The following is a 14,305-nucleotide window of genomic DNA, read 5'->3' as shown; positions in this document are numbered from 1 at the left end:
ATAATACGTAATAGTTCTTTTAACAAAATAAATAAATATTTTTTTCTGTAGCTTCAGTAATTATTGCTAATTTCGTTAAATGTATTAATTGAAAATCTTTCTTTGCACAAAAGTTGAGGAAAAAGACATATATGTCCAAAACGTTCCAAAATGACATCCAATTTGAAATCACTCGACTGCTCGTAAAAAGAAAGCCTCAAAAACCCTAGTCCGCCTTCGCATCGCGATCCACTGGCGTCGATGCCCGGCCGAGCGTCGGATCCCGAGACTCTCACAATCCCCTTCTCACCCAAGGTCTGAGACCCCGTCGTGTACCCAATCTGCCATGGCATCAATCTCGCTATTCGGGTCTTTGCCCTGTCCGATGAATCATAACGTTGCCTCTGAAGCCCCATCGCCGGTGTCCGCCACCGCAGAGCCGCGAAACTGAGCTGACACAGGGGCCAGGCCCGGAGGAAGAGGCTGGAGAGGTGATGGCAGAGATCACCTGAGAGATCGCTCATGGCCTTTAGAAGTTCTGGAAAAGAAACTGCATCTGAAATTTCGACCTCAAATAGAATGAGTTATTGAATTGAATTGCAAAACCTGGCTTGGACCAGAATGGAATTTTGCTGCACTGGTCCCCAACCAGTGAGGTACTTTCAGTGTCTTGAACTAATAGGAACAAAACCAGAGATTACTGAAATGGGTTGTACAGAGAACTCTATTAGGAAAACCATTTAATTAGGCCGAATTAATTATCAATATTTTCTCACCTGAGACCATTAGAAGAATTTTATTGTAGATTCACATTTACTAGCCATTGCAACAATTGAAACTTGAATTAGTTGTCCAAAGTTGTAGTCAAACCAAAAGAAAGCCCTCCAACAATGATTGCAAAACCTAGAGTTAACACCACCGTGTCACATTAAGGAACCATGTTGCAAACTAGAGAATTGAAGTAAACATGAATCCAAGAAGAAGATGTTGTTTTAGGACGAACCAAGGTTTGTTATGAACATGACATCAACCCGGTTTCTAAGTTTCATTATTAAAAGTCAATTAAAGCCCTTATAGTTGATGTTGATGCCCTTCTCATGTCAGTATCTGAGACCAGAGAATATGTACATAAGGTTTATGTCTCTCAAACAAACCAAAGATCAGCAAGGGCAATTGCTGAACGATTTCTCCCGGTATTTGGCTTCCAAGCCGTTCAAGAATAACCACGCACCGGAATGATATTAAACAATTTCGGTGCATCGCCATCCGATAACCGCTGAAGTGGCACCCCTATGTCCCTGCCCACAACCAAGAAACTTAATATTATGTCAAAATTAAAAAAAGAACCAGAGCACGATAATCTATCCAACCACCAGCCACACCACAACACCGCGGGTGGGGTTCCTTCACGTCAACAACAATGCCAACCATCCGTCAAAACATCCACGGAAAACATCCGTCAACGCCGTTATCAATACAACTAACAGCGGAAATATTTAGAGCACTGCCATCAGGTCAGAGCACCATATCATAACAAACTGAATGGGTTCAAACCTGGTAGAGGGCTTTAGAAAATTTACATAAGAGAATGTTAAACAAGATCTGAATTAAATCATTGATGAGTTGTACATATTCATCCTCTTTATAAGGCCATTCTCAACTAAGAGCCTATTTTATTTTGGTTCTCCTTTCTCACTTGATGTCAGTGGGCACTTATTGCGCGAACTTTCCGCTGAAGCACACCATCAGGCCTGGGCCACAGCCAGCCTGCAAAGTGCAGCTTGTCCCCATAGTGGTTTGAATAGGGCCATGAAGTACTGGAGGACCACCGAAGCAAGACAGCCACAGTCTCTGTCTTTTTCCACCTTGCCTTTACCACCGAACCAGAACCGCCCGAAAACAGCATTTTTAGCCACCCACATAGGTCATCGGGGTCTACGTCCATCCAACAGCACGATCAGCCGCGTGTTGCCGAAGGAGGCTGCCTGTGGCCCAAGTCTGAGGCCACCTCAGAGGCACCATGCAGAGATGAAATGAAACAAACCTCTGTTCATGGATTTCAGAAACCAAACTGGTATATAGAACTCCAATACCCAGATCTAGCAAAATATTACATTTCCATACCACATCCATATGAATAAACAAAGATTAGATGAATTTTAATGGATTTTTATATTCATATAAACCCAGGGGTTACTGGCTCGCAAGCCCGTCCACCACACACGCACACACGCCGGCAGGTCCAGAACCGGCCGGCCGTTTATTAACTGTACTATGTCCGGTAGTTCGAACCCACGGTATCAGTTGGGCATCGGCCTGGCGGGGAAGGGGTTTGTTGAAGGTAGTGTAGTGACCGAAATAGAAAACAGAATAACATTACCGGGGGCATTCTGATCCGGACCTCTCCGTGCCTCCCTCTTCCTCCCGACGACGACATGATCGATCCGCCGAGCATATCTTTGTTTTTACCGACCACTGATTTCGCCGCCGGTGATTTCCGTTCAGGCCCATCAGCGAGAGCGAGACCGCTTAAATTCCGATCCGCATCACCGAGGCAGCAGGTCGGTCCTTCGCTCTCGATTTTCGTGTTTTTGGCTGTTGGTCATAAATGCGGTTGGTTTCGATTTTTTACGGTTGAATGAAGTTTGGCCTTCGTGACAATAGGTCTGAGTACCTTCCGAGTTTGATCTACGACCGGAGAACATGTTCTGCTATAAATTTCAAGCCGCATTACTCGCTTCGGCTGCAAACGGCCCACCGTTCTTTAAAATGAAAATGTATAAATGAAAGAGTTAATTGAACCAAATACAGTAATATTGTTTATTTTGAAAGGATTAATTAAATTGTAATCTTTTTCTTTAAAGCCGGAATGGGGACACGATTTTGAAGTTTGAATGAAACCAGAGCACACAACGCGAGGCTGGACAAGACGACATCACAATGTTATTTCCATGGCCTCAATGCTCCTTGCCTGCTCGTCCAATATTCATCGATTAGTACCGTGTGATTCACAGTTTCTTCATGAACGAATTTATGACTTTTAGAACTGGCTTCGACGATCTAGATTACGGCACGAATTTCTTATGATGTCTCTCAATTTTAGTATCCGCTGGTAATATTATTGTTGTTGAATGATGAAGTGTCAGGCTGCGGCGGCATCTCCTGCCCGTTATTGGTGGAACCGCCATTTTGGCCGGACACTGACTCGGTAGTTCACGTGTGGTGGCTGTTCCTCTGAAGTTTACCACGGTGTTTGACCCTCCGCACGCCATATCATCGTCGGTCACGAAGCCTGACTTTACCACAGGATGAAGTGATGAATCTTTTAACATTCCTCTGGCCCAGAGATCGTTCGCATTACCGCACCAGCGCTGCGCCACCTGACAAAGAGTTACCCTGGGCGGTATGGCGGGCTTTTTACCAGTAATAATACCGTTTATCGGCCTGAACAGAGAAGCAGTACCGGAAAGCCGACGACTATGTTTCGGCAATGGCAAATCAATTTTGGAAGGTGTCAGTGCAAATAAAAACCTTTGAGATATCTTATTACTATGATGGCTGAGAGCAAGTCCCTCGTCGCGTTACAAGGACGGGTGTATTTATCGCCGGCCTTGCTGGGCACTCCTGGAGAAAATCAATCTAAAAGCATCACGTAACCATTTTCGCAATTTCGGTAATGTGCCTGCTATCGATTTTGTCTACCAGTCGATGAAAGTGCCAAAGATTCACGAACATATGAAGTCTTGGTGAAGTGTATGATCATTTAATTTTATTCTCATCATCCAGCAAAGTCAGTTTTGATCTGGACAAATTGCCATCACGATTAAATTTAATAAAGTTACGAAATCCTCAAACCCCGGTTAGCTACAACTTGATCACATACCAAAAATTAAAAAACAGATGCGATGCTGTCCAAACCATGGAATATGACATATGCAAACCAAAGGAAACATCATCCTGGGACCCGCCAGGCCCCACCCCATGCCCACTGAGAAGGCGCCAGCGAATCAACCAGAACCAGAAAATATACCAGGGAAACCGCAGTCCCACCGCCACGAATAAAGAAGTCTGCTAGCACACACACAAAATAACACAGCAACATCACAACACACACACACACACCAAACCACAGGCCGGCCCACCACGAGGCACAGTGGCAGCCTGTAAATGCCACCACCATCAGCAGCGCGCCAGGTTGCCGAAACCCCATCTGTGGCAGTAGCTACTTCATCCCTTGCTGGAGATTGGCTTGCTATGGAAAGTGCCTGGTAGTGACATACAAAATGTCGCGCCCTTTATATATATATATATATATGTTGGCCACCGTTGTTACGGGCGACCCGGCGCAAAATTTTTCACCCACCGAATGCTCAGTTCCGCCGTGTTCCTGGGCAAAAGCAGAAGCATATTTTCTTCGAATGTTTTGACATCACGTTCACGATGGACTGGCTGTTTTGATGATTGTGAAGTTTGGCGGTTGTTAATACGTCATAATACTGAGGTAGACAGATATCTCGTTTTACCGACTACACGTGAATTATCGAATTGTGGTGTTGAAATGAAACAGTCCAAAGCACCAAGAGAAACCACACTGGATCGGCTGAATAAAACACAGCAGCAGGGCGACCAGGCACAAACCCCAAAATAAAACTTGAATTTGCAGAAACACCACCACAACACCTGCCCCAGCACCCTGTTCTTCACTTCTTTCACTTCACTCTTCACACTGTTACAAACCTAATCAATTTAAAAACAAGGAGATACCAAACATAGGTAAAAAGACAAACAAGTCACCAATATAAATCAATCCTATCTTTAATTTCAGAATTTTGCAGCATGGTCAAGATATTTTCTTCTTTGTTATGCCGTCACTACCCCGGGAAAGGAATAGGAGAACAAAACCACAAAATCTTCAATGAGAATGCCTAGCAAGTACATATGCGCTTGCTATCCCTCTCGAAGTTTCATTCATATTCCTCTAAAACCCTGAATTTTGGTTTTTGAGAAACTGTGAATCGCTACGGATTTCTTGATTGCCCACCTGTTCTTTGACTGCTAGGTAAGCCGGATGCCTGCGAAGAAAAGAAAGATGGAATGGTTGAACCAAACATAAATCAAACGGCAACAGGTTGACCATGCGAAGGGTAAGCCGTACCATAGATTGCCCGGCGGGCGTCACAGGATTTAAGTTTCTTGGTTTCATCCTGTTCTTTCGGAGGCTTTTAATTTATAGACCGGAACAATTTAATGATGTGTTGTAAATACCCGCATCAAAGCAACAATATGATGATAAAATCATACACTATTTATCGAAACAAATATAAACTCAGGTATTCATCTTACCTTCAAATGGTCAGCTTGAAGTACTTCTTTCCACCCCCGTCCCTTCAACTCCATCAAATCCCTTGGCCGCCTGTCTCCACAAACCCAGAAAAAAAGGCCGCTCGAGTAAGAATATACTGAGATATTAAATCAAGTAGGTAAGCAGGAAAGGGCTGAAGGACCTGGTACAGGAGAGCTTGTAACATGAGGCAATTTAGCATTGTTGAGTTGCATGAGAATCAATTCATTGGCCATCTCTTACTATAAAAGAGAAACGTATGTGCATTGAATACAATTACAAAACTATAAAAAGAAAAAAAAATTCTTCTATCTCTACGCATGAGTTCTTTAATAGATAAATATTACTAAGGTAACCACAATTAATATATAAAACACATCAAACACACCAAGTGATCTTATATAATCAATCCAACAGCTTTTGTCCACAAATGAATGAGTGTGAATGATGAACTGAAGAATTGTATTTCCTAACACTAAAGTTACATCTGGTATTTGAGAAAACCAATTAGACAAAAACAGAGGTTTCAAATCCAAATGTGGCAATGCTTGACATGGTATAGTAGAGCAACCATATGTAATCAATAGGCCCTTTGTGATGCGAGGAACACACCACCCAATGCAAACTTTCATCCAAGAGGAATTTGTTGATATCATCACTTGCAGCCAACAAGACCTGAGATGTAAATAAATGGGCTATGCGTAAATTTGGAAATGATACACTAATTTCCTAACATCATGGAACACCAACCTCCGAAAACAACAAGAACATATTTAACATCCAAGGAATTAAAGATCTCCCAAGCTGGTTTCTCAGGTGAAGACATGGCAGTGCCAACAGTTGCAATATGGGTGTTGTTCCATGTGTTGTTATCAACAATGACCGTGCGATTGGCCATTGCAGTTGTTTGGTATCCATAGTCCCACCAAGAAGCCACCTGAACAAAGCATCAAAGATGTGAAAGTTCATATGAACAAACCAATCTGTTCAAGAATCCAAGACAAAGTGGCTGAACAGTTGCTTGACAATCTTTCCATGAGAAGCATGACCTACTCCTATTAAAAAGAGATGTGTTCAGGCTATTTCCTTGTATTGAAATTGACAGGTAGTATACATGTACAAAAGGCACAAAATGGAATTCTTGGCTGATCCTACTTTTTAGGCATGGAATAGTTAATTCTGTTGATCTTGAATTGATAAAAGGCAGTCTAAATAGATTATAACTTTAAATCCAATTATGGTTTCTCTTACATAGATTGCTTTGGACTAATTTTATTTGGCATACAGATTGAGTAATTCACGTGTAAGTCCAGTGATTGAAACGAGATATCTTACCTTGTCATCTACCTCAGTATTATGACGTAACCAACCATAGGCTTCACGGAAATCATCAAAAACATGCAGTCCATCGTGAGAGCGTGATGTCAAAACAATCGAAGGGGCAGAATATGCTTCTGCTGCCGCCCAGACACAATGAACCTACAAAAAGAACACATTCAATGGGATGAAATTTTACTTGGAGTCCTTATCAACAACAGTGGCAGCATATATATATATATATATATAAAAGAACCTGTGTAACGACATTTTGTATGTCACTACAGGTACTCCATAACAAACCAATCTCAAGCTTAAGGATGATACTTCTTTCACCAGATAAATTCGAATACAGGGAGAAAATAATGATGTGGATACTCATTCCTGTCCGAAGTTAATGAAAATAAACATGAACAGCTTTTGGTAGCTTCTTGATTAATATACCCTAATGAAACAAGATACAGCACCACGTTGGCTTATGACCTCAAAAGGATAGCCAGATGAACAACTCATGTTCATAATGTTTAGGTCACTAATGAATAAGACACACCCACAACTAAGTTTATTAAGTGCTAACGTAGAACTGACAAAATCAACTATCAACTATAAAGCAACAACTTTATTCTCCATAACTAGAGTGTGATATTTTTCATTCCCATTAAGCTAAAATCAAGGTAACAGATAAAATGGATTTAGTTCAGAAGAGGGGCATAAAGGTAGTGCAAATCACGTTTCATTTAAGAAAACAGCCAAAAACAGACAATTTTAGAAAAAGAAGATAACTGGCAAACTATTAAATATGTACTGGCATACCACATAGAAGGCTCCAAGTATGATCAACATGAGGATAGCAACAGCAGATGCCTCCAAAGGTAAAACCAGAAGCCTTTTTTCACGTTCAGACTTGGCAAGAACTTTCTCAGTGGCTTCCCTTTCCTTAGGAACCTTCTCCACAGTTTCCTTTTCCTTCTTCCGGTTCTTTTTTGATGGTCTTTCTCTCAATCCCTCTTCAGCTTTGATAGTGGGGACTTGTTTGTCTGCCTTCTTTGTATCATTTTCTGAAGTAGAACTCCCAGAACTGGCATCTTCTGCCTTCATAATCATATCAAAGCTACCATGTAAGAGAAAGCTGAAACATGAACCATAAAAAAGAACATAAAAATAATGTAGAAAGAGGCAACAAACACATACACCGGAAGAATTGGTTTCAATGGGTTTGAGCAGCTGAAATTTAATTGACCGAGTGAATACACTGAAGGCCTCAGAAAGAGCAATTCCAGACATAATACAAGCAGCAGGAGCTAGCACAAGCATAAGGCGAACCTGTTGTTTTTTTTTATATTTTATTGAAATAGCACAAAGTCAGAGAGAAAAGTACAATAAGATAAACAGTCCAACTTAATTTTCACAGTTAGTCTCTCACCATTACTCCAGAAAAATAGACAGATGTCACTATATACAAGATCATGAATGAGCTAGCATCAGATAGTGGCAAAAAGCAAGCCTGCACAACAGTTTAGAAGAGTGGTAATTAGATCTAAATTTCAAGAAGCATGGCATGCACTAGAAGTTTGGATTGAAGATCATAATATATATAGATGTCTACATATTTCCCATTCAGGAGAAGCATCAAGAGAACCCAAAGACCAGGGGCTTCAATGTACAGACCAATATGGCTTGGAATGCAGCCAAAAAGCATACCAACCTTGGGCTGAGAAAATATAACCCAGGGCTTGGTTTGTAGTTTTAGTAGGGTGAAGGTAGTATAGGTTTCTTTTTTAAAAAAATGAATAATAGGGCACGACAAGAAAGATGTTGAACAAATAGGACTGCCACTGGCAAACCTTAGCAAAGCTGCCTGGTTCATTGAAAACCCAATGCAAAATACAAAATATGGGTTAGATGTTGCTTACAATAATTCCAGCTGGAACAAGGAACGCTAAAACATTGATATCCATGAAATACGATGGCCAAGTTGGTGGTTGATGTTCACTAACACTGGCGATGATCGGTATATACTTGCTTGCATAAGTTCTGTGAATGAACAAAAGATCAAGCTTCTATATTACGTCTAATAGCTAATGAAAAACATGAATATGAACATTAGTTTTAAAAAGAAATATTTCAGTTGAGATAGTTCATTATCAATACAACGATGACACCAGTTGGAGATTCTCAATAGAGGATGTTCAGCAAGAACATTGAATAAAAAAGTTGCACGATCCATCCCCAGGAAGATGATGCATCAGACCACCACTGGAATACATGCATGTGCTACGCAAACTCACCACTAACATGTAATATTCAAAACTTAGCATGAATTACAATCCTTGAAACATGAAGTCACTCCAAACATTCGCGTGTGCATATACAATGAGTTTATTATTGATGAGACTGCATGACAGTGACTATAAAATGAAATTTAGCAAGTAGGTTGAATTATGTCTAGGATGGTGCTGGTTGAATTATGTCCCACAGGCTTCTTGCTTTAGGCCTGTCATATTTGCATTAGGTTCATCTCAGCCATCTTAGCAAGGTAATCTCCAACAAGACCAGGAGTTTATTTTCCATTGCTTTAAAAACTAAGAAAATCTTCATCCTCGGTCAATTTTCACAATATCAAAGACTTTTCAAAGGCTTTGGACCCTAGCATATTTCTAAAGCTTATGGATGTATAATGTTTATTGATATGCGCATAATGGAGTTTAAGGGCAATTGAAATGAAGTTAATCAACATTGATGGCCTCTAAAATGCCATGAAAACTAATAATACCAAATTTGGGGTCTCCTGCAAAGCGAAAAAAGGTTGGGGAGAACTGAAGAACAACTTACGGATCAAGAAGACTTAAACTGCGTCCACTCCATCCTTTTGTTGGGCTAGATGCCACCAATGCTACAAGAATACCGATAACAACAACACAAACAGAACTGAAAGCAAAAAAAGAAAAAGAAAAAATTGATTAGAATATAATAAGCGCACGAAAATAGAAGGTTATTCAATCAACACTAGCTAAAGAAAAAAAGTGATAATTCTAAATCAGGGAGATTTGTTTGCTCATAAGTTTTTAGCATTATTTAGTAAGAAGTCTCAGGAAGAGAGCTACTGCAGGGGAAAGGACTACATGCCCTTGCTAATTCATTAACTTCTTAATGAATAGAACCAACAGCTTTAAGTGGGAGGAAGCTCACATGCCAATTGTCAGAACAAGTGCCACAGCCACCTTAAACATTTTTGGGGAGAGTAATCCTTTAATATAATAAACAATAGCCACCACATTGATAATAATAAATACCTGCAGGTATTAGAGAGGATTAGTAAAAAGAGAGAATATTGCATAGCTAAGCGTAAACTGAATGAGTTGACCAGGACAGAACCAACTCAGTGGGTCAGTAAATCATACGCAAATGATGCCACTAGCAGAATGATTGAAAAGAAAAGTCTTGCATGTACCTAGGATATCAAAAAGTAGAAGGTCGATGATGCTAGAAAATCAAGAAAACGATAATTACTAATGATAGCTTTTAATTCACTTCTTTACTTTTCTAGAAAAGGAGATTATTTGTACAAATTGATTTTAGATGTTAAGTTTCACATGTTTGGCTATTTCAAATTATCAACTAATACAGGAGGAACTTTTTAAAATGGACCGAGAAGAGGGTTTAGCAGAGTTTTACCTTATCTATCTTAATTACCAGTTTCCATGTTACAAATATGTTGCCTTCTAAAAACAGTGCAGTACCATATTAGCATCTAGCATACAAATGGAACATGACACAAAGATATGCTCCGAGATATTTCTACATCATATATTCCATCCAACTTCCGTTGTCAAAGATTTATTACAAGCACATGGACTGAACCCTCTGTTGATGTCCATGCAACAGTGGCTATGTTAGAATGTCACATGCAGTCTCATATGGCAAAGATAATTTATAGACAAGTTACTGCAGATTAAAAATAAAAATAAAAAGATCAGCATGATTGCAAAAAATATGATACAACCAATCATGCAGTAATATTCAAGTAAATAAAAAAATTGGTTTGCTAAACGGACCAAAAATGAAGCAAAATGCTCAGATGTCATCACAGCATTGAAACCAACTACAGGCACCAAAGAGGCTAGAAGAGTTCCCAAGACAACCTGCATCAACAAGGGTCCAAATTTAGGGAAAACAAAGCATTCACAGAAAGAGAATACAAAATATTAGAATAAGTTCAAAAACATTACAAAGGGTAAAAATGTAACCAAATAACAACAGTTAGATGCAATTTTATTTCAATGATATAATCACAAGAGGTGTGCAAACTTTTTGAGAAACACAAACACTTACAAGAGGAGCATAGGCAATGTATAAGCGTGACGAGTAGCGACCAGTAACTATACACAGGAGGACATGCATTGGAATGAGATTTATTATGAATGTGTAGCCTCCCCAAGAACATACCTGGAAAAGAAAAGCATAACAAAAGCACAACTACCAGAAAGGAAGAAAAAGAACTTTGAAATATTTAACTAACCATGTAAAAGTATGCTAGAGCATTCAGTGTAGCATAAAAGAGTGATCCTGTGTTCAGTGTCTGCATGTAATTTATGACAATCATGAGATTGCAAGTAACATAATTAATTTCTCCTTAGCTCAGAATAAGTCTGCACATCAGTACTTCAGGAAACTAATGTTGTTTTATTTCAAAACAGGCTGAGTACAGTCTCACCTTTATGTACAGATAAAATGTGAAGATCAAAGCAAATATTGCTACAGCCTCATTATCATAGCTGCCAGCCACAGATCTGGATATATACGAAGGAACCTGTATAAAGAAAAGAAAAGCAAATTTCAACTTGATATGCTCTGACGGATTTCTATAGCCACATCCTCTATAAAGACTAGCATATAACACAAGGATAGCATAGCCACGAAACAAACCAGACTGGTGCCAATAATATGTTTCATACGGCCTCTAGACTAATTCAAACATAGCATGTCACCAAGATATTAGTAGTAATAAGCAAAAGGTTAAGAACCTAAGCAGTCCAAGATCGTCTTCTACTTCATTTGCATATATCCCATATTATCAGTTGGACAGCATGCCATGCTTACATCAGCTTTAAATTTTGTTATGATCAGGATTCTTAAAAGCTAAATAGGAGTTTTAGAGTTTCATTAACTATTCAGTTAATCTGTGGCAAAGATTGTCTGATCAAGCCTTTGACTTTGCTATGGATGGTAAGAGAATAAAATTAAATGATCATACACTTCACCAAGACTTCATAATGTTCCAATGAATCTTTGCTTGCTACCTGTCTGACACAAATGAACCAAAAATCAAGTATGACCACACATGCAAAAATTTAAAAATGGTTGCGTGATGCTTTTAGATTGATTTTCTCCCAGGAAGTGCCCAACAAGAATAGCACAATCATCACAATCATATAACACCCAGACAAAGAGACTTATCTCAATAACAAATATAAAAAAAAGTAATAAGATATCTCAAAGGTTTTATTTGCATGAGCACCTAGCTAGAGAAATTAGTTACCATTGCCAAAAGAGCAGCTGCCGTCAATCCAGCTCCAGTACCCTTTACTTCCTGTAACAAATACAAATAAAACATTAGCTACAAAATGATAAAAAAAAAACTGTACTATTTTATACCAAAGATGCTCACCTTTGTCAGGAGGTATGTAGCCCAAGCTGCATTAGCCGAAAACACTGGTGCAGTAAATACACAGACAGTCTCCACTGATAGAGGAATGTTTAAAGAATTTAATATCCTGTATTAAGAAATTAAGACTTTCAGTGGCTTTTACCCTGACAATGGTATGCATAAAAACGTGCAGAGGTCAACATAGTAAAACAACTGAAGAACATACCACCACATCGAGCCTGCAGTCAGTGTCAGCCCAGGATAAACGGTTCCACCAATAACACGACCAAGAGGGTACCTTATACAACCAACCACTTCATCATTTCAAACTTCTTCATCTATTATTACCTATGGAATTACTAAAATTGGACATGTAAAAATTCAGTACCATGTCCGATCATCAAACCAGTTCCAGAAGTCATAAATTCCGTTCTTTGAAAGAAACTGTAAGATACGAAATTTTCATCAGATAGAATGTATTGGACAAAACAGAGCATCGTAAAGACAGTGAGGCTAGCTGGGAAATAACAATTAATGATCATCAATCCTTGTCCAGCCTCAGCGATTGTTAGCTATGCACTCTGGTTTATTCAAAACTTAAAATCAAATATCCCCATTCAGCTTTAAAGAAAAGATTGCACAAGAATTTAAAATTCATCCTAGCTCCAAGTAAAGCAATATGCATATTATTTTGAGGTTCAATTTAACTCTTTCATTTGCTACAGCATTTCATACATACATTTTCATTTAAGAACGACAAACAGTGACCACGTTTGGCAATAAATCATCACAGCTTAAAATTCATAACGAACATATTATCCAGTCAATAGTCAAACTCAAATTTTCGACCTATCACAAGAAATAAACCAATCTAACCATAAAAAAAAAAAATCTGAAACAAACATTGTAATAACCAATAAAAAAACAGAAAATCAAAAGAGAACATGAAAAGGACCGAACCTGAGTGACTCTATAATTGAAGTACGGATCAAATTCATGAATCACGCTCTCATACTTGATGACCTAGACAAATCCACCCACAAGCAGCAAGAAATCGAGAAACATGAGTCCAGTAAAGCTCGAATAACAATAGATCAGATCAATAATCGATGGGAAAGGAAGGGAGGCGTGAGGGAGACTTACGGAGAAGATCCGGATCGAGAATGCGAGTACCCCAATGAGCACGAGGATAAGGAAGCCGAAGACACCACCGAAGGCGCTCCGGAGGTTTACTGAGGGCGTAGGCTCCGGCGAGGCCGCCATTGCTGGCGGAGATCGAGGGCGATGGGGAGGAGGACGAAGAGGAGAAGAGGCTGAGAGATCGAGATGCGAAGACGAAGACTTATGTAGGGGTTTTCGAAAGACAATTGAACCGGACCGGTTCGAACCGGGATGAATAAAACCAAACCGAACCGATTTGTTCCTGGGGATTGAGAAACGTGGAACACTGCTATTGCATGAATGACGTGTTTGGACATGGGTTCAGCCAATGAGAATTCAGAAGGTAAAGTTTCATGTGGAATTAGTAGTTGGGTTCATGAAAGTGATAAAATTCATGGTCTGGGGTCTTATTTATTAGTTATGGGAAATTTATTTAAAAATATATATATATATATATATATAATCCTGTAAAAATATGTATAATTATGTGTATATATAATTTCATAAAATTACAGACTATAAACTAATTTTGATCATAAAATAATATAGGTTAGTTGGATGGAGGATTAATATAAATAAAGTTGATAAATTGAGATACTAAAATATTATTAAATTAATCTTCCCGCATTGGCAAATTGGTGAGTTCAAGCACCATATAGTGTTTACTGTTTCCACAAAATTTTGATGGACCTTTGCTTAAGTCATTATTTTAGGATTTGGGTCATTAATCGAGTTGATTATGTTTTAAATCAATTGTACTAAAAATCATCCAACTACAAACACAAAAGTAGTTGGAGATCTTTTGAGTGTTTATATCCATATAAAAGTCTATAATTGGCCGTACAACAGTACAAAATTTA

At 39.0% G+C, this 14,305-nt stretch overlaps 1 protein-coding gene across 1 annotated transcript; it reads right to left on the bottom strand.

The window, feature by feature from the left end:
- Nucleotides 1-5,827: 5,827 nt before the first annotated feature.
- On the bottom strand, nt 5,828-13,615 carry LOC120258612 (dolichyl-diphosphooligosaccharide--protein glycosyltransferase subunit STT3A-like). The gene is given in 20 exon segments (XM_039266071.1): nt 5,828-5,984; nt 5,986-5,995; nt 6,071-6,257; nt 6,656-6,799; nt 7,451-7,729; nt 7,829-7,960; nt 8,061-8,141; nt 8,551-8,671; nt 9,470-9,565; nt 9,827-9,930; nt 10,693-10,779; nt 10,970-11,083; nt 11,157-11,216; nt 11,352-11,447; nt 12,177-12,227; nt 12,306-12,411; nt 12,511-12,582; nt 12,673-12,728; nt 13,245-13,307; nt 13,428-13,615. Coding segments are annotated over 20 exon segments (2,136 nt in total). The 5' UTR covers nt 13,548-13,615.
- Between the last annotated feature and the right edge of the window lie 690 nt (nt 13,616-14,305).

Source organism: Dioscorea cayenensis, chromosome 4, assembly GCF_009730915.1.
Source record: "Dioscorea cayenensis subsp. rotundata cultivar TDr96_F1 chromosome 4, TDr96_F1_v2_PseudoChromosome.rev07_lg8_w22 25.fasta, whole genome shotgun sequence".
NCBI classification, from domain to species: domain Eukaryota; kingdom Viridiplantae; phylum Streptophyta; class Magnoliopsida; order Dioscoreales; family Dioscoreaceae; genus Dioscorea; species Dioscorea cayenensis.
The sequence above is the reverse complement of the archived record's forward strand: the minus strand, read 5'-3'. Positions and strand labels throughout refer to the sequence as shown.